General features: G+C 36.6%; 1 protein-coding gene across 2 annotated transcripts in view; it reads left to right on the top strand.

The window, feature by feature from the left end:
- Positions 1–21,397, top strand: part of ADK (adenosine kinase) — a 278,413-nt gene that overhangs the window by 108,877 nt on the left and 148,139 nt on the right. For both annotated transcript variants that reach the window (XM_082765066.1, XM_082765067.1), the window contains exons 5-6: positions 15,107–15,279; positions 20,061–20,169. In XM_082765066.1, coding sequence (XP_082621192.1) covers positions 15,107–15,279; positions 20,061–20,169 — 282 coding nt within the window. The remainder of the gene's footprint in view (positions 1–15,106; positions 15,280–20,060; positions 20,170–21,397) is intronic.

Genomic DNA, 21,397 nt, shown 5'->3' on the forward strand with positions numbered 1-21,397 from the left:
TACCTCCTGCCTAGAGAGATGCCAACCCAGAGAGGGAGAACCCATCCTGGCCATCTTCTATCATGATTCCACAGATCATTTACAGTGCAACACCTGTACATTGATCTGTGGTATGATGAAGTGTGAATATGGGATTATATGAATTAGAAATATGGCTAACTAAAAGGTGCACCCCCTGCTGCCAGGGATGGGATGCTTTTAGTAGCTTTTGCTCAGTTCGATATTAGTCTGCCTTAAAATAAGAGGAATCACATTGCTATATCAATAAGAATATTAAAAAAGAAACAAAACCTGGTTTCTATAGAAAACACACACACACACACACATACAAAAAAAAAAACCAACTTTGGGATAACATATCAAATCCCTACAGTATTTTCCAGTATGTAGGTTATGTCATGTTAAGAAAAGGATGAATGCTTTCAGCACTGTTAAAATAATCTGCAGAAATTATTTTCATTAACACATGAACAAAATACCTTAGTTTCAGTTTGCTGCTCTTAATACTAAATTGTTTTGGTTTTATACAAGTAGTTTTTATACCTAAACTGATGAAAAAGAAATGTATTTTCTTAAGAGTAAAAAAAAAAAAAAAAAAAGAGAGAGACAATAAAATCCAATGCATAGGCAGTAATTTTATAATCGTGTCTAGTATTGATCTGGGCTGTTCAGTTTCATATTGCTTTACAGTTATTAATGAACATATTCACAGTCCACTGATGGAACAATATATTTGTATTCTGAAGACTTACACTTGACTTGTCATATCCTATGTTTAACAACTTACCAGAATCAAGATAATAGGACCAAATTCTCTTTTAATCCATATTGGTGTAATCCAACTGATATCAGTCAGGTTCCACCAATGTAAGTATGAGCAGAAAATTGGCTTTTAGGTTAAAAGAATCTGAACTACTTAAGAATTTGTTCTGGAAAATTAAGAACAAATTAATGAGTTAACCTTTTATGTAGTTACTTGTAAGCTTTTACATCAAGAGAAGTGGTGTTACGCCAATTATAACTGGTGAGTGTTTTAATATTGATAGTTGTAATTACTTGTCAGTTGATTTATTGACAGATTCTCCTCTTAATGGAGTTTAAAATCTTTCTTTTGTTGGTGCCTCAGATATTCTAATGTCTTGGCATTTTTCATACACTCACTGCCTGAAGCATACATTCAGTGCCTGCAGCTAGTTTGCTGCTTCTGTTTTAAGTATCATTTCCAAATCTTGCATGCTGTATTACAAATACAAATTTGCCTTGGATGTCATTTTGTCATCTTGACAGCCTCCTAATCTACTGTGTTCTTCTGCCTCTTTAGAGAATAAGTAGATGGAATTACAAGTTGTTATCCATGGGAAATCATGTAATGATGTAATTAACATTAGTAGAACAGCTAGCAATAATGACAACATCCAGAAACTCCAGAAAGAATCCTTAAAATTATGTTGCAATTTTTATCTTGTTGAGAGGGAAAGTATCCCAAGAGTTCATCGTTTCAATTTTTAGTTTGAAAACACTTCATTTTAGTTGTCCTTAGATGTTAGGTTAAATACATTTATACTTTTGTACTTCTTAATATTATGGGGTTTGTGCTGCACAGAAGAAAGATGATACAAAAGGATCAAGTAACAACAGGATAATTTTAGACCCAAATTAATTAGTACATATGCAGTTAGGGTTTCGGATGAAGCACAAGCTGCCTGATACACTGGGTCTTCAGAATTAGCATGTTCTGCAGCCAGTGCAAGCAAGATACAGGGCTGTTGGCTTGCCCAGTGCTGCTGAAAGCAGTCAGTGCCCCTGTGCAGAGAACAGCAGTGAGTGCTGAATTACATTGCTCTTACGCTGTTTTACATCTTTAGCTTCTATAAAGCATACACAAAAATATTTCTTAAAGTAAAGGGATTGATGTATGCTCAGACGGAGGTACTTTATGACAGCTTTATTATAAAGAGTAGGTAATTCTGTGTGCTTGGAATTGTCCATGGTGATGGGGGGGTGCCAGATTTTATAATGACTAATAAAGTTTCTGTATTCGCAGTGCATTCACTGAATTTGGGTGAATTTTAGTGAGATGCATTGGGTGTCCTCTATGACACACACATTTACACCAAATTTTGGCTACAGGGGATGATCATTTAGTTTCTTTTCTGAACAGTTATTAGCTATGATGCTAGTAGTAACATAAAGGTCCTAGAGTGTCTTTTGAATAGCAGTTCCTTCTGGATACTTCACTGACTCTTTTGTCTCCTTTTCAGTGGTAACTATTCCACTTCTTGCCTTTCAAAACTAAATTGTGAATTGGTATTTCATGCTTGCAGTGCAATCTTCGTTAATAATGACATCCCAAAATACAGAAAAAAATAGATGAGAAAATCGTAAATTTGTGAACTGGGAGCACAGAAGATGAGCATATTTTCAGTGATCTTTTTGTCTGTATTTAAAAGACTTCTTGCTGATCATATGATCAGAAACAATTGGAAATACATGTTGCTGAATTAGGATTCTGTAAGGGTCACTTGTGGTTTATGATAGGTGAGTGATTTGGCAGGTGGTTTATTTGGTCTTTGGCAAATCTTGAATGCATGAGAGAGACACTTAGGGAGCTCTGTTCCCATTGCCTGAGTATTTGGGGCTCGTGGCTATAATGAAATCATATTTTGAAAATGAATTTTTACTTATTATTTATCTATATATAAACATGGTTTGTTTTCATTAGAGGAATTTTATTTACAGTTTATTCTTCACAGGAAAAAAAGGAGACAATACTCCATATTTCCCTTCATAAATTATTGGCTTTTCAAGATTTGGCATTTTAGTGTTACGCGAACTTCAGTGCAGATGAGACCTTGTTTCCTTATTTTACTTTACACTCAAGAGGTACTTTCTTAAGAGTGTTTTGTACTGGGCACCAATCTTTGACATATCTTATGTCATACCTTGGCATATCTTAACTATTATACTTTAGGAAGGTAGGCACTGAATACTTGCACTATAGATGATAATAGGAGGTTGTGGGTTTTTGTTTGTTTGTTCATTTTTAAACATTGAAATAATGAAGCTATACACACATACTTGCAGATATTCCTTTAGGTAAAATTAAAAATAAATTACTCTGCCAAATGAAAAGATAATATATACAGGGTCAAAATAGGCTTGGATTCGATCTCATTTGCATCTGCATAAATCATGCAAAACTCCATTGAAGTGAATAAATTTACATCAACACAAAATTGGATTAATTGAGATCACAATCAGTTCTGTTGGGCTTTCCTGTGTCTCAGAGGAAACTGGAAAAGGAGATCTTTAACTTCAAAATACAACTCGCATTGACTGTTTTTAAATAAACTTTCAAAGAATATTAACTGGATCAGGATTGTACAGTTATCAACAAAACATCATCTTTTGTGTTTCGTGTATTGATTTCTTTCTGTTAATTTTGATTTGAGAGTTTTAAAGAAATATTTCTGTTGTGAAAAAGGTAAGGTTCAACAAATTTGGTCTTGCAGTTTGTGAAACCAACAGTAGAAGACTAACTCTCTGTGAATCAAAACTAACATTCCAGTAAATGTAAAATCTCCCTTGCCTTCCACTCAAGCCAGATGAGGTCTAGGAGTTAGTGTTAAGGCCGAGCTGCTCATGGTAGGTGTCAAAGCTTTTAGTTGTGACTGAATTAAGGAAGAAAAAAAATGAGCAATTTGCAGTCCTTTTTCATGGGTATACATCAGTTGGTGACTAAATTATCTGTTCTGTGAAAATTATTTGAACTTAGTACAGAGTTTGAGCTATGTGCCAAAAAATTCAGGTACTGCCAATTACTGCTTTCAGCTGCATATAATTATATGTCATTTCTGTTGTCCGTTTTGTTTAAAAATAATGAATTGTTTGGTTAAAATTTCTTGCAGGTATAGACGTTACCATGAAGGAAGGAGTATATTAGCTCAAAAAATAATCAACAGTGTTAATGAAGAATTATGTTTTGCTGTTTTGCTTGCTATCTTGGGAATCAGAATAGAATATATTTACAGCTGATGACAAACAGAAGCCTGTCAAAGATATTCTTCATGCCACCAACCACAGCAAATCTAAAGGTGTGGGTGAATCTGGCAAGGGGAAAAGTAAGATTGTTGTGAAGTGGGCTGAATATAAAGCAGTGTTTACATGCATGGGATATAGGAAAAATAATATTGTCACCCTTCAGTTATTGGTGAATGGAATAAAAGCCATTTATTTATGTAAATGGATAATGTTGACTGCAGTGGAGGAGCAGCGTGCCAGCTATCCCATAGGCGGTAACTCGAAGTTCTCTGAGGTGGGCCTCAAAACTGCCTCCCTGGAACTCCTGCAGAGGCGGCCTCTGACCTCCCTCCCGTGTTTGCAGGGCGTAGGGGCTGGTGCTGGTGTTGGCGTGGGGAATCAAGGGCGCTCTGAATCCATCAGGCCTCTGGCAGGCAAGCAGAGGGATGTGATGGTACACACACAGGGCCTGCTGAACCACTGCGGCAGATGAGCTACCCGAGCAGAGCGTTGCATGGGATGGCCGCTTGTCCAGGCTTCTTAGTGTCAGCCAGCATGAAACGATAGGAAATGCACTGAATGCACTTCTCGTGCACCGAATGGTCTGTGTTGCTTTTGTATCTAGTTGGTACTGGAATAAGGACCTGAAAGGTAATTTAGAAATGTGAAATTATATGCTTTATCTGAAGGTAACTGTTTTTGAACCGTGTAAAGGCACTAACGTTTGGATGGATAGCAATTAAAATAATGGATTTGTTACAGTAGCATAAAAATGCATTTATTTTTGAGAACGTGACTGCTTTGTATTGGGAGTGCTATGGTATATACTTCTCGTGCATGTTCTAAGAGCATGCATGACTTGTAATTGAAACCATTGTCCACATGTGCTCTGTGGATCCAGATTGTCTTGAACCTTCAACTCTGTCTGTGTACCAGGCAGTCTTTGAAGGTTCCAAATTGTCAACTTTCTGCACTTCCATGTGGAACTGGGGATGGAGTATTTGGGATAACAGCTAGGAGAAGCCAATCCTGAAATGTTAATTCCTGATGGTTAGACTCAAAGCCAAATATAACCTTTCTGAAGTTTTGCCTTTGTTATTCAGAAGGATCCCAGTCTAGTGAGAGTAAGCCTTGAAGCCATAGGAGAAGTAGCAGATTTTTTGTTGTACTTTATTTTTAATTTGTGATTTCTTCTGGAGAAACTTCTTAACTCTGGAAGAAATAAACTTTCTATCACTTTGGGTGGAATGCTCCACCATGATACTATAAGCCTTCCTGTACATGTGCAACAAAGTTTTGCACCCTCTGATTGGGTATTTTGTGTTTTTTGGAGCTGTTTTGTTTTTTTTTTTCTTTGGTTGGTTGGTTGTGGGTTTGTTTTTGTTTTTTTTGGGTGGTGTGGTTCTTGTTGGTTGTTTTTTTTTTGTTTGTTTGTTTGTTTTTCCCATTTCCTTACAAGTTCACTCATTTACTTTGCTTACCACATCACTCTAGAACTTATTTGGTGCTCCTGGAACACTTCTTCTTTTACACTCCTATCAAGAAACAGATTTTGGCTAACATGTTAATTTGTACACTAGTGCTGTTGGCACTAAGTGGCAACTAATTAGTTGTCTTCCTGACTTGATTGTCTGCTTTTGTGGCATACTGTGACAGGCTCTTATTTAGGCTCTCACTTAAAATCTGTAAACAAGCTCCTGTTACCTGTGAGCTATATCTGCCAATTATATGAAACAACAGTTTCTACTGGATAATCCTGTTTAAAAAAAAAAAAAAAAAGTTACACACAAAGTTACACATACAATTTCTTCAAAACAGTGAGGCACTGCTGAAGCATTGCCATAGATGTCATATTGCCAATTGTTGTTTTTTTGTTGTTGTTCTTTTTTTTTTTTTTTTTTTTTTTTTTCAGAAAAAAATAGACTTCTTCAGTGACATCTCAGGAATGTCTCTTCAAGTGTTTTGCAGATTTTTTGCAGGGCATTGATCCACTTTCTCTCTTCCCTGCCCACCCCTCTGTTATGCGTTTGGTGCAGCATCTGGGCATGATGCATCATTGTACTGAGGAGTTTGAATGTCTGCGTAAACTTGCAAGGTTCAGATACTATTTGAATCAGACAGTGTAGGAATGAGATACAGAAATTAACTATTAACTGAATAAAAAAAATGCAAGTTATTTAATAGTAAATGACATATAGTTTTTATAGGCACATTTGCAACTGGCCTTTCCCATCTCTTTTGACCCACAAAGATTGGGATTCAGAAATGGAAGGTGGAAATACATTTCACACTACCCACTACTTGTTGCTGTGGCAACATAAATGCATAATTTTATAAGGAAGTGTTTTCAGCATTTGGGATAGATAACATTTTGTCTTTTTTTGCTGTTTCTGGTTGAGAAATGTGATTATAATTAATCAAGTTTTTATAATTGTCACACATTAACTTGAAATAAAATACAAGTTATGTTTGTAAAATGTGTAGTAAGTTATAAATTGGTAACAAGGGTGATCTCTAATTGCTCAGGAAAGCCTTTAAATGAAGGGCTTGCTGTGATGAAAAAAATTACAATGTGTTACAAGCCCTTTGGTAAATAGTTTAATGTATTGAGAATTCTTGACAACAGATAGATGAAGACCTGCTACTTTAAAAACTCACTTGCCTTAACTGCTTTCTAACTTCAGTAGTCAAAAGCTGTTAAGCTTTAAGTGCTCTGTCATATTTGTGGGCTTTTATAGTAGAAGAGCAGAGCAGACAGCAGTGATGATGGAAAACGATGGTGGGTAGACTTAAAATACTATAAAGCATAGAGACAATTGTACGTAATGCCTGGAATTGTAACCTTTCTGAATGAAATGATCAGCCATATGTGCCACCCTTCTGGACCCTGGAAGAAGAAGAGAAGAAATGTACCCTGTTGCTAACTGTGCATGAAATTGCAGTGTTAGGAGATATTGACCAGATGTTTCAATCTCAACAAATAGCTTGTTATGTGACTGAGTGAAAATCTCTCTGCTGCTTTGATCACATACACCTTAAAGGAAGAAGTAATTTAATAGAGGCTGTCAAAGTTCATCACTGTCAATAAACTTTGACTTGACCTTTGCCATCTGTTTTTGATACTATTGCTGATAGAAGCTGATAGGCAGCTGTTTACAGTTTGTGCTTTATGAACTCTGCTGCCAGACAATGGAGGAAATGTCTTCACTTGTGGATTTTTTGCTGTGATTGGGAGAGTGGGTGTATTCATTGAGACTGCACATCATCTAGCAAGGAAGTGAGAGTGACACATGCACACATTTTGGAAAGGAAGACTTGCTTTAAGATTACAGATATGCAAAATGATATGTGAATTATCCTAAAATGCCATTTTGCAACAATATCATTTTCATTCACAGGTTAGTACTTAAGTAATATGCAGTGGTTTATGCTGGAAAGTTTAAGGGCATTTTGAAAATGCTTAAGTCTTCCTTGTATCTCCGTGAAGGGAGTGCTAATTCTGTACATGGCTGAGGCACGGTTAGCAGCAGTGCACAGTTGCACAGTGAGTGAGTCTTACTGGACCCAAGTGTGACTGTGCATTTTCTTGTTAGCATGCTCTTAGTAACACATCACAGCTCCTAACCACACAGAATATCAAGACTTTTTGTTGGGCTTTACTTGCTACTTTGCCATATTTCCTGGTGTTCAATGAGGAAGTTACTGTCTTTGAGGTCTTTTACTGATAAAGGTACTATTGAGCCTTATCTCATACACAGCTTTGTAGCATTAGCAAATTTCTTAATAAACAGCTGTATACGCTGAAACAGTTATGGAAGTAAACCTAGGATTCTTACTGTCGTGACAGCTTTTGTGTAACTGTCATGTGAAGGATGAAGAACTTGCATGACCAGTCCTATTATGTAGGTGTATTATTTTTTACTTAATTTTGAGAAGGGACCACATTCACGTTGTGAAAAGGGAAAGGGAGTAATGCATCAGATCAAACAAGGAGGTAGTTGATGCTTTGGGTTCTGTGCTTTGCAGGGGATGGCACTCAAGGCCAGCTGCAGTCTCATTTATGTGCTTTGCAAGGTCTTGCAGGAGTGTTTCTGCCTTTGGTCTCAAATAACATACAACAAACTTCAGAAGAGAGGCTGAAGCAATTCAGATGTTGGAGGCAGAGCGATAGCGTTAGAAATACAAGATAAGAGGTTGTCTGAGTAAGGAATATTAGAGGTAACAATCTGGACTGGCCAATATATAAGGGTCAGAATAAATGAGAGCTAGCTTTGGCCACAATGAAACTTTGAAATATGGTTACTGCATGTTTAATTACTGAAAATGTGGTTGTATTTTCTTGTACAACAAGAAGTTCAGAAACTAGACTAAAAATAAAGCATCAGAAAAGCAGATGAAGGGCAAGAGAAGTAGAAAGGAAGTGAAATGCAAAAGAAAACAGCAGAGCTGAAAATAGTTATTTATACAATAGATTTTGTCAAGAGGCAGTTTGTTAGTTTCGTCTTTTTAAATGTAGAAATGAAGTACTCTTCCTGGATGACTGATGTTTTGATGGACAATTAATTCAAAAAGCTATAGTGAAATGTAACTTGAAGCACCACACTAAAGCTAACGGATGTTCCTGTGCAAGGATTTGGATAGTGTATTGTCATCCAAATCCTGATAAGATGTAGATATTGGTCTCAGTGCAAGGATTTAGCTAGTCCTTCCTTTACAAAATATTATCGCTTTTATCTCATTTGACTGGAAGTTGCTTGAGGGTGTTGTCATGCATTTTAACAATATCACTTCCTCATGCAAGATTTGGCAGCTTCAACTGATGGCAGAGGAATTACTGTACAGGACATGGGATTCCTTTTTTGCAAGTCTGCTTTTAAAAAGATAAGCTTATTTTTTCCTTTTCCACTTTTTTTTTTATGTGGTCATTACATGATAATAACCATCGTGATCTTTAAATGTTTATCAGTGAAAAAAAGAAAGGGAAAAACGATTCCAAAGGTGTTGGAACAAAACTGTATTATCTCATCTGCTTTGCAGCGTCCTGATACTGTATTAAAGACTGCTTGTAGCAGTAATTCCTGAGCTAGGTACGCTGAGAATAGATTCAGGTTAATTTTCTTCATAGCATCCTTCATGGTGCTGTGGTTTAGATTTGTGACCAGAACAGTGCTGATAGTACATGAGTGTTTTTAGCTATTGCTGAGTAGTACTTGAGCGGCATCAAGGCCATCTCTGTTTCTCACTTTACCCTCCACCCTGCCCCCTCCCCACCAAGTGGGCAAGAATTTGGGAGGGGACACAGCCCTAACCCAGATTCACCAAGGAGATATGCTGTGCTGCATAGAATATGCTCAGCATAAAACTTGCCAGAGGAGGAGGAAGCAGGGGCAATTTTTCCAAGGTATCTGTTGCTCAGAGGCTGGCTAGGCTTCAGGTTGCTGGTGGGAGAGGGTGAGTGGTTGCCTTTACATTGTTTTTTTTTTGTTTGTTTGTTTGTTTGTTTTGTTTTGTTTGTTTTTTAAAAAAAGGTGGGAGAAAGAGGGAGAACATTATTATTATTTCACTTATTAAACTGTATCTTGATCGATGGGTTTCTTTCACTGCTGCCCTTGCAATTCCCTCCCTCTTCCTTCTGGGGAATAGTGAGTGAGTGACTGGGTGGGGGCATAGCTGCTGGCTGGGGTTAGCCCACCACAGTAGGGATTTGAAATGATACAGTGTGTGTAATGGTAACTGAATATTGCGTTCCAGTTGTGCATGAGACGTATCACATCACTGACAAGAAATGTGAGCTCACTCGCTTGGAACAGTGACATTGATGTCTTTTTTAGGATTGTTTTGCATATTGGCAGGTTTTCCCTCTTTTAAGATTTGTGTAAGGTTTTGATCCCACTTTTGCTTGTTTTATCTGTTTTTCTAAGATGAGGTGTGATGTATTTTATTTGAATATTACAATATTCCTAAAAGCTTTTTAATGGACTACACATATAATTGGTGATAGGAAATGTTCTAGGCGAACAACAGACTGGTGAACCCTTCTGAAGAGTGTATGGACTCATTTTACGTTCTCAAGAGGATAGATAGTCCAGATGTTGCTGTATGAAAACAAGCCATTCCTGTTCTGATTGACTAAAAAGAATGCTTCATAAGTTGTTGTTAGCATTGTTTAGTTTAGATTTTAGCAAACATGTTAAGTCTTAGCTAATTTTAGGTGTTTGGAGCCCTCTCCTCTGTGAGATGCAATTTAAAATAAGATCAGATTTGACAGATCATGCAGAGAAGAGTCCAGCTTCAAATAACGCACTTCAGATGTCTGTATTCAGTAGTGTTAATGAGTTTTGAAGATACTTCACTGTGAAGGGGCATAATGCTTCTTGTTGTGTTGTCAGTTCCTGGGTATTTAGGCTTCAAGTCTACAGCTGAAAGCTTCTATGTACAGAAGGTATGTCAGCCAAAGCGAAGCTTTGTATGCTTTGGCACTGTTAGTTTAAGACGACTGACAGATGTGGAAATGCACTACTGGCCGGAGCTATTTTTTTTTTTTAATAAAAAAAAAAAAAAGAGTTAAGGAGCTAAGAAGTTCAGAGTTCAGATGGAGAACAATGTGGGACTGATAACAAATACCATTGTCAGTCTCCTTGTTGCTATTATTAATGTTATCCAGTTATCAGTGTCATCTACAGCAAAGCATGAAGCTGTAGTAAAACAAGATTATTTTTGAAGGATCTTTGTTTTAGTCAGAGGGCTTTAAAGCTGTCTTAAGCTTCTTCGGTATGGTGGTGTTTTTCAGTCTCAAACAGTTGTCTATTGAAACCTGGCAGCAGCAAACTCCTCTTTTACAAGAGAAGTCTCTTTGCAACTGAAGATAATGAGGTAAATGAGGTCAAGTATTTAGTTTTTCTGCTTTTGCCTTGGTCCTCCCTTTACTTGGATCTTAGCAACAGTAGAGAAGCTTTGAACACAGGTATTTTGTGATATGGGATACTGGGCTCTACCCCTTGGTCAGAAGCATGGTGTTCTCAAGCTAAATAGGATGCTTGGGAAATAAAAATCAGTGAACACCTACCTCTCTGTTTTGGGGGTAATTATGTAAGACCACTGATGATTTTCATATAGTGTGAGTGTGCATTTTTTTGATTCTCTGGGTATAAGACAACATTCGGGTAACTCTGTAAGCTCACCTTGAATATCGCTCCCAAAGAACAGCACTGAATGAGTAGCCAATCAAAGTCAAGTCCCTTCTCGTGTTGGAAGAAGTGCTTGTGGAAGTGCTTCTGTAATTCGGGAAAGGTCATTTCCAAAGCTGTTCTGTAATCAGTCAAAAGTGGGAGATAGGTGTACCACATCTTTGAGTCTGAGGATGTGAGTGGGATGCAGTTAACTCCAAGCAGCATGACAAAGTCACAGTTCATTCTTCAGAAGTTTTGTTTGTTACCAAGTTTTCTTGGCATCTCAACATCTTGCAAGAAAAGACGATGCTGTTCTCTGCAATTGCCACCCACTCCCGGGAACACAAAGGTTCTCAGACTTCTCTGACAGCTTAAGCATGCCACGGAATTCACCCTGTTAACTCAGATCACCAAAAAACACTTGAACAGATAGATACTGCTGCTTCTGTGAACCCAAGTTGGTGTCATGAAAATAAGGAGAGAAGCGTTCTGTCATTCTCTGGTATGTCTTTGGATGTCAAAGTGCTGGCTTCAGTATTTGATCATAAGGAATAAGTTGCCTGTAGGCATAGGGTAATTTGAGGTAATGAAATCAGCCTAATTTCAAGACAGGGTTATGTTAAAGGGAAGAAAAAGGTTGTTTAAAAAAATGTTCGTATTTGCTTTTAGTTTACTAGAGTGCATACAACAGAAGTATGAAGCAAATGCAATCTGTTTAACTCAAGAGAGCATCTGAAAGGTGTTATATTTCCTCTACGCCTTGCTCTGTCACAGATGCTTATTCTGACTGACAAGGTCAGGGCCTGTCCTTGTGTGTACCTGATGCCCATGCTGTGTTGACAGAAGAAAACTTTAGGATGGAGAAACACACTAGATTTCTTAAACCACTCTAGATTTTGAGTTTCCTTTGTGGTATTCCCTTCCTGAGGCTGTCTTGCTCCTTCATGATGAGTTCCTACTTTTGACACTTCTGTCTTTGGGCCATTAACAGCTTCAGATTCCCGGGGGTAATAGTGAAGATTCTTGGTGTGGCCAGGTGCCAACCTCTCCTGACCAGACTGTCAATACAGTAAGTTAATAGCTGCCTCACTGCCTAGCCAAACCCTAGATAATTAACTCATTATGCTAGTGCCTGCTGAGCTGGGTCATTTTCTGTTTCTGTCTAGAGTCTTTTCATTCAATTAAATCTTCTATTCCACATAAATCTATAAATTGAATTTGTGGTTTATATAACTACATACCTGGCATTAAAGTGTGCAGTTTGTTATTGGCCTGAGTTTGATATTGGATGTAATGCTGCATGGTCATTTCATTGTGGTAATAGTCTTTTGATGACTGAGCCCCTGTTCCCATTTAGAGTGGTTTAGCCAAAATGTTAGCAGTGATAATAATAATAATGGTGTGTGAAGTGGTCCATAGAACCCTGTTGTTTCTATATCACGGTATTCAAATTAGACTCCAGTCCCAGCAAGGTGCTTTCTGTGGCTCATCCCACTAGGTACAACTTGAGTGGTGTGCCACAGATGTATTTCTATAGTTCAGTTTCACCAAGTTCTTAGCATCATGTCCCTGTTTTGCCTTTACTAATATATAGACATAACTGAGGTAAAGGAAGAGCGGTTTGGAGTTCTTAGGCAACTAGGAAGACCTCGCTACTTTTATTGTGGGAATATGTGAAGATCGTTCCAAGAAGTTGGGAGTGTTTGTAAGTGGAGATCTGTGAAGAGAGAATCTTTCCAGAAACACTGCTGAACTGCTTTTCCATCTTCCTCAGTGTTGTTTAACTTAGCTCAGATGTTCACATGAAAAGAGTATCTATGCAGTGGTAATCGCTGTGTTGCCCACCAAGTAATTTCTATGTTTCAAATAATCATGAGCATCAGCAGAAGCTCTGCCTATTTAAGAATTGGTCTTCACAATATGCAGAGGTTCATCTCAAGAAGCCCCAGATCATGACTTCCAATTCTCAAGAATAACTTTACTTACATTTAAAGTAAGGATTGTGACAATTATATATGGCATGTTATCACATCCGAATTCAAATTGAGCTGCTGCCAACAGCCCAAACTGTGATATTTTAACAGAATTTCTTTTTTTTTTTTTTTTTTTCCATAAAGATGTATGTGAAATATTACTTAGTACTGCTCCAAATGTTGTCAGACTTTACATATAAAGGATGGAAAAGTTATGTCATTTGCTAGAATGTTGTAACCCTAAGGTGTAGCTCGGAATCTTTATATATATATTTTTTTTTTGAAGAACTGTTGGGGTTTGTGGAAAGCTGATGCTTTGATAAATGCTATTCATAGCTGTTGCTGTTCATTTTTTATTTTTTGAGAGTAAGGCATGCTGTTCAACATGGGACGCAAGACTTCAAGTGCTTCTTACCAGTATAGAAATTGCTGCCATATTTCCTTAGAGTAGGTCACAACATCTTTAGTCTTGTTAAATAATCTGTTCTACTTGAACATAACTCCAAATATAAAATGTTACACCTTCTAAGACATACTAAATGAACACCCTGCAAGTGTCTATAATGTATGTGAAATATGAGGATGTTGTACATAATTCTCCTGTTAGGGGTTTATTTAACATCTGTCAATTTAGAGTGATACAGAACAGACAAGCAGAACGTATCTAGAGTGCATTTCACAAATAAGAGACTGAACGCTGCCACCATCTGACAAGACTTTTTTAAAATCTTAAACTTGATATATATCAAACTGGTGCGGGAAGAGGCCCTGGAACATTTGTCCATTTGCCTTATTAATGAAAACTTGAGCATGACTAAAGAATTTCTGTTTTTCTTCTGGAGCTAGAAGTGATAAGGATGTGATGAAGCATGTATTTGCAGATCACTTGCTTGACCTTGCTACGACCCACAGCTACCACTAATGCTGATTCGTAATGGAGACATTATCACTTATTTAAATCTTGATTAGGAAACAATTATAAGTAGGGTTTTAGTATAGCAGTAAATCGATGTAGCCTTTAATTCATACTATAGATTGAGTGGATAAGCTTTCTGACTATAATTAGAGGGAATTATAATGACTTCAGTTGGTTGACTCATCACCAGCAGGGTAGGGCCTGTGATTATTTCTTCACATTTATATTTTAGTTCACTCTTGATTTTACTTCAGTGCTAGGTTCTATCTTTTAACATAGTACCAAATGTAGTTACATTTAGAATTGAAAGATGTATATTTTGTGTCAATAAAGGAGTTTTATAAAATAACATAGCACCTTAGCAACACTATACAGCTATGCTCTTTCCTTACAATTCAAGTGATAGAACTGCTCTTAATAAGTTGGGGATAGGTATTTTCGTGTGTGGTTTAACAATAAGAGCGGGGAACATTTCCTTTTTGTGTATAGTCAAATGGTAGACGCGTGGTTATTTTCAGTACCATTTTGTTTTTGAAAATATTTTGTGAATTTTGCTAGATGTTTGTTTTGGTGGTTCTTAAATGTTGTTTTCCTTATGCTCTCTCTCTCTGTATTTTATTTTTACTTTTCTACAAATTTCCATTAAAGATACTATGTTGTTTGATTAAATCTAATGTGGAGCATATCCTTTAAGCTAAAGAACCTTTTTCCTATGTTTTTACAAGGTATTTCAAATCTATTTTATAGTGAACTACGTCTAATAAGTAAACTTCACATGAAATGGTAAGCACTCACCAGCATGATTAGGAGTAAATTCTTTATTTGTTGTTGACCTTCCCTCTCTTGATGTAACTGACTTTTACTTCTGGCACAGAAGAGTTCTGTCGGATCAGTGTGTGTCACAGTGCTCTGTAAGCACAGAATTACATATGGTGAGCAGAGAGAAAAAAGGACAAATAACATATCAGGCATGTTAATTATTTGTTGTTGTTTTTGTTTGTTTGTTTGTTTTTCTTGTCAATCTGCAGTGGATGATTCAGAGCCCTTACAAAGCTGCAACTTTCTTTGGGTGCATTGGCAAAGATAAATTTGGAGAGATACTAAAGAAGAAGGCTGAGGAAGCTCATGTGGATGCCCACTACTATGAGCAGAGTGAAGAACCAACCGGAACCTGTGCTGCCTGCATCACTAGTGATAACAGGTATATGGGGCCTTCCATATTTTCATAAGACACAAATATGTGGAACATAATTTGTTAGGAGTATTTTAATTTGAATGATAAAGTATTCACACTGGTTTGAGACAACAAAGGCACACAGTTTGGGATCAGGTTGGTTAATATACCTTTAAAGAATAGCATTTACTCAACTCATACTCAACCACCACTTCTTTCTGAACATTTGAAGTTTCCAGTTGCTCTAAAGATAGAAAATATATGGGAGACAAAAGTTGGTTAACAAGTATGTTTATACAGCCTTTATGAAAATGGATTGCCACATAAGGAATAGACTTGATTGGCAAGTAAACAATGTACATCAGATAATGATGTGTTTAAAGAGGATACACGTTGGCATATAGCCTGATAAAAAGGGTTAACTTGCTTTTATACAAGAGGAAGAAAAATTTTTTGTTGGGAAGACCTGGTGACTGTAATTCCTTGACCACACCTTATCTGTTGTTTCTTAATTTTGTCTTTCATGTTTTAATTTATTTCATCTTTCATATGGCCCCTGCAAATAAAAATTACTTACTCAGAACTCTAACACATTCAACCTTACTTAGAGACTAAGGACAATTTTTTTTTTTTTGTGGTATTTTGTATGGTTTTAAAATATTTCATGAGGAAAAAAGTGCTTATGGAGTCATCCATTTTGAGTATTGTAATAAAATCAATAAAACAATTTTAGAAAGAAACAATGAAGGTGATAGGCATTTATCTTGAGCATATCCCTTTGCTTTCTTCTTTCTCTCTCTATCCACAACACTTGAACTTAAATATTTATTGTTTCCTGATTACCTACTTCCTGATGATTTTTAGAAGTTCCAAAACCAGACAGTCATATCTGCCTTAATCTTGAGATGTTGCTAGCACAAACCAACCCTCCCTGGTATTTTCCAGCATCCAAATTTTCTGATACTAGATACTGAAGCAATAATGGAAATGGTATCTGTTACCCTGAGGAACGTTTTCTTTTTGGCTGTGCATAAGAGCAAAATACCGTACCAGCAGCACTAACTGAACTAAGAGCCAGGGGAAGGAGAATTCAACATATAATTTGTAGAACCCTAGAATAAGGTATCCCCTTAGGAACTTCTTAAGACTCTTCTTAATACTCAACCAAGCCTTTCTTCATGTGTAAAATGTTCCAGCCACCTAACAATTTTGACTGCTTGCTGCTGGACTCGTTCCTTTATGTCAGTGTCTGTCTTGTAATGGAAAGCGCAAAACTGCACTTGATACTCCAGATGTGACCTGAAGTGCAGAACAGAGGCATCCCCCTGTTTGGAATATGTAACTTCTTCTTCCCTGCTGACTATAAGCTTGCTCATATAGGCCAGGATATGACTAATCTTTTCTCTGAGGATACACCGCTGTCTCTTGTCCCAAATTCCCACCAGCACCTCCGCGTTCTTTTCTGCAAGGTATTGTATCCTGTCAACACTCAGCCTATACTGTTGCATGGAGTTATTCTACTGCAGTTGCATGACTTTGCATTTGCCTTTAAGTCTTCTGCCAGCTTTTTTCTCCAGGCTTTTAGAGATCAACTGAGTGACAGACAGCCCTGTCCTCCAGCTTATCAACCTGTCCCTTGCAATTTAATGCCATACATAATGTCTTACTCTCAGGAAAGAGTGTTCATACTCAATGGAGGAAGGAAGTTCATCCATCTTCATACAGATTTTTGACATTCATTATGTCTACAGACTTTCCCCTTCATCTTCAGATCCGTATTCAGTTTTTCAAACATAAGACAAGCAGTAAAGATGTTTGTGCTCTGTGATTCTCTGTTTTGTGACATAGTGTCTTTGCATGCATCCTTGTAGCAATCACCACTTCCTAGTTGGCCTGATGGGAAAATGAAGTTAAGATCATCAGTAGACATGCATCATGAGCTCAGGAAAAATGTTTACATTGTTTCCTATGCATTTCAATAGAATTTAAAAGCTTAGGTAAATTTATTCATAAAAATAACTGCAAGCACTTCTTTAACTTATTAAGCAGTATTTTTGGTTTCCTAACGTGAAACACTTGTCTCTCAATATCAAATCTTTGTTCAAATAACAGAAACTTCATCTCTGGTGGTGCTTCATCTTAATCACTGTTTTAGAACATGCTTGAGAGTGTGAAGGGATTATGAGAGACTTATATCCCTCCTTAGAGGATAGAATAAAAGAGGCTGATAGTTGCCACTAAAGCCTTTATTGTGCAACCCTCTTTCTTTTATTGCAAGCAAGTTTATTCTCAGCCTTTTGTTTCCCTCTGATCACTACTTGGTTTTCAGCATTTTCTTGATTTGTAAGGATGTCTTCAGCCTGCTGCAGTTGATATCTCTATTTACTGGCTAATCACTTATCCCAACGGAGGCATGTGCTAACTTCCTTTTTCAGGTAATTCAGCTTTCTTGTCTCTTTTAGAGATCTGTGAGCTAGTAAATAGCACTCCTGGTTTTCCCAGTAAGTGACCATGTGTATTTATGTTCCAGGTGTCCAGATGTGAATATTTCTTGTTTCTGCTAAGTTTGTCAAGCTTTTTGCTGAAAAGGGTTCTGAGCTAATTTGTGATGTGATTTTTTTCAGAGCTTTTCGAGAAAATTATAACCCATGATTAAACTCTAAAGTAGTACCTACACTCCATTATAATCTGTGACTTTGGTTCGTATGTTCTGCTCTTAAATACTCACGTGCACAGAGTTGCCTTTAAGCTGTTAGACTTGAAACACTTTAGCTGTCTCCAGTTACTGTATTTCATTGAAAAACATCTACCTTCTCTGTGTTCCACGTGTTGAACTTAGTGCTGTTAGACTTACAGTTTTAAATTGGAAAATTAAATTGCTTCATCTTCAGTGAAGCAATCTTAATTACATATAACATGCAGAGCATCTCTGCAGTTGGACTTAGCCACTGAGAGCTAGGTTTACAGTTTCAGGGGCATGTGGTGAGTGAAAGCAAACATATGAAGGGTCTTTGCTTAGGTTTCTGGAAGATAACTGCTTTTCACTTAGCAACACATACGGGCAGAATTTTTTCCAGCAAGGGCCTTAATGGATATTTAGGGCTTGATGAAACTGGGAAGTTTAATTTGCTTTATTTAGTTTTCAAAAGATCACCAGAGGTACACACATGTCCCTTGGATTTACTCGATTATCTCCTATGGATTTCTTATCGTTGACATTCATCAAGAACAAAACTTCTTGCCTTGTTACTAGTACTGCTGCTGAGGCTTACTCTATTTTTATTCTGCCTGTTTTCCAAATTCATATTAGTTTTCTCTGGCTTTAGGATTTAGAATTAAAGAGAGAAGACCCAAGAATGTTTCTGAGATGAAACGGCACAGAATCCTAATACATATCTTAATATATTTAGAAAAAGTTAGTCTAGCTTCTTGTTTAACTTTTTACATACCCCATGCGTTCAATTGACAGTGATTAAAGCTTCAGGAAGTTCTTGCTTTTTATTGATTAGGAACAGAAAGAAATTGTGGTAGTGGAAAGATGCTGTTTTAAGTTGGAATAAATTTTCAAGATTTCCTTTCTTGATTACCTCTAAACGCTTGTAGATGGTACTCAGTGTGGAGGCAGAAGCATACCCTGGTAGGAGCAGCCTGTAACAGTTCACACTGTCCCACTGTCATTGCTTGTTAGTGACATGTGGAAAAGGATGGTACGTACGATATCAGTTGTACACATTCTGTAGGAGCTGACATTTTTCAGTAGGCACACATTGCATCTGTAACTACACATTACTGGGCAACTGTGGTTAAATACCTTAACACAGCAATGTGTTAGTTTTAAAGGTGCATCCTGTCATGATTAAGTCTTGAAACTTTTTCATAATAAAATTTCACGGAGAAATTTAGTCATGGTAGCTAGAGTTGAAAGCTAGTGTATAACTGTCTATGACCTGCTTTTAGGAGTACATCTATAACTTGTGTGTGTTTTATAAGGTTGAACTGAATGTCTGCAGAGGAGGATTTAAAACAGAGTATATCTTATATGTAGCAAAGTAAATACAAGTATTTTTATTCTTGCTAGTAGAAGTTGTGTCCTGTGTCTTGCGTTGTAATTTGTTAGGAAAGGATGAAGTACGAACAAGTTTTTGGTAGTTTTCCAGTAGGGCATAGATAAGCCAAAAGTGTGTTTTTTTTTTTTTTTCTTGTTTGTTTGTTTGTTTTTTTACAATTGAACGTCTAAAAGCCTGGACGCATTTTCAAGTAGTTGATTATTCATTTGCTAGAGGAAAATATAAGTCTGAGGGGAAGAAAAAAAAAAGGCTTTTAAAATAATATGACTGTTTATTGGGAAAAGTGATAATGGCAGGATATACATATCCAAAAACCTTTTGGTCCTGATGAGGGAAAATAGTTTTCAGAAGATAAAGTAAAGCAGCTGTTCTATTCTAGATGTTGGATAATAGAACAGTTTTAATGAAAACCTGCAGATGCTGCACTGTATGTAGGGAATTGATGACAAAATGGAAAAAGGTTAATTCTAAACAAATGAATGAGTATGGCCAGTATAATAGTGTTCGGTTATGGAAACTAGCTAGCTGAATTTAAAATATATAATTTAATATATTTTATGTATTATTCAGAAGCAGCTATTATGAAATGATCAAATAAAGTATATTCATTTTATTGTGCTTTTTGTCTCTCTCTTTTATGTTCCTCTGAGGATGTTTGAATATCTGTGAGAAATTTAGTTATTCATCAGAAATTTGCAATAGAATTAAGGAGGATCTGATGCCTGATTTTTAATCTTTTAGGTCTCTTGTAGCTAACCTCGCTGCTGCTAATTGCTATAAGAAGGAAAAGCATCTTGATTTGGAGAAGAACTGGAAGTTAGTGGAAAAGGCCAAAGTTTACTATATAGCGGTAAGTTCAGCTTCTTGCAAATTGTGAAAGTTTGTGTTAGAGCAATAGGAGACGTAAGCAATAGCCATGCCTATTGCATACGTTTAGGATGATTTCTTATGAATGTAATGAAAGAAAATGACTGCTTCAATTTTAGCATAGTATGATTTCTTCAAATTTAAATGTGCAAATGTAGAAGTATGTTTTAGTTGCATGCTTTCTTAAAGTAGTGGGAAAAATCATAACAACTAAACATATTTTCAGAGCTTTTGTAGTAGTGCATCAAATTTACATTTCACATTTTCTAGTAAATTGTTGTGAAGGATGCACAAATTATGTAGAAAAACACTATTAGCATAATTATTCACTGCAAACAGTTTGAGTTTATTTGTGTGAACAATCTTAATTGCTATTTATTCCATAGTAATTACTACGGCACCTTTATAACTCAATATTTCAGAAACAATGATTGTGACAAATCCCTTGAATGTGGGCGGTGGGGCAAACTGATTTTAATGATGAAATCTTACTTCTGGAATAAAGAGGTTTTGAGTATGGGAGATTAGTAGATTCACAATTAGTATTTTTGTTTGTGTTTGGTTTTGTGTTTTTTTTTGTTTCTTTTTTTTTTTTTTAACAATCCAGAACGAATCAAGCCAGATTACTGTATTTGTGTAGATTACATCTTGCATAAATATAGAAGCACTGAATTTGTTTTCATCTTGCTCTCAAGTTGATATGACTGATCAAAATTAGCAAACACAAAACATCTATGACAGATAAAAACCTCATAACATGCATGCAATATATGGATTCTGTATGACAGCTGCTTCCATTCTGCTACCTGAGCTATGTGGGAACAGCTGGTAAGAAGTGTAAAAAATTGATTATCCAGGAGGAACAAGTTCATTGAATATACAGTTATTTCTTTTAGCTAGTGTTAATGTCTCCTACAGCCTGTTAGTGTGCACTGCTGTAGGCTCTACATGGTTGTTATTGATTCTTGTGTATGGCCAAGACTGCCCCTTTATAAACTGTCAAAAAATACTTATAACCTTCTCAGTATACAGAGAAAAATAAATCCTGCTGCTATTGCTGTATGTTTGTGCTGCATCAAAAAAAATAGATATGTTTTGTCTACTCATTTTTAATGTCTGTTTTTCAAGTGTTCTGTGTTTATTTCCTAATAATTATACCTCAGTGTGTTCCAAATGCCACACTTAGGAATTAATGCTACTGGCTAAAAAAA

Source organism: Aythya marila, assembly GCF_965140915.1.
Source record: "Aythya marila genome assembly, chromosome: 7".
Lineage (NCBI taxonomy): Eukaryota > Metazoa > Chordata > Aves > Anseriformes > Anatidae > Aythya > Aythya marila.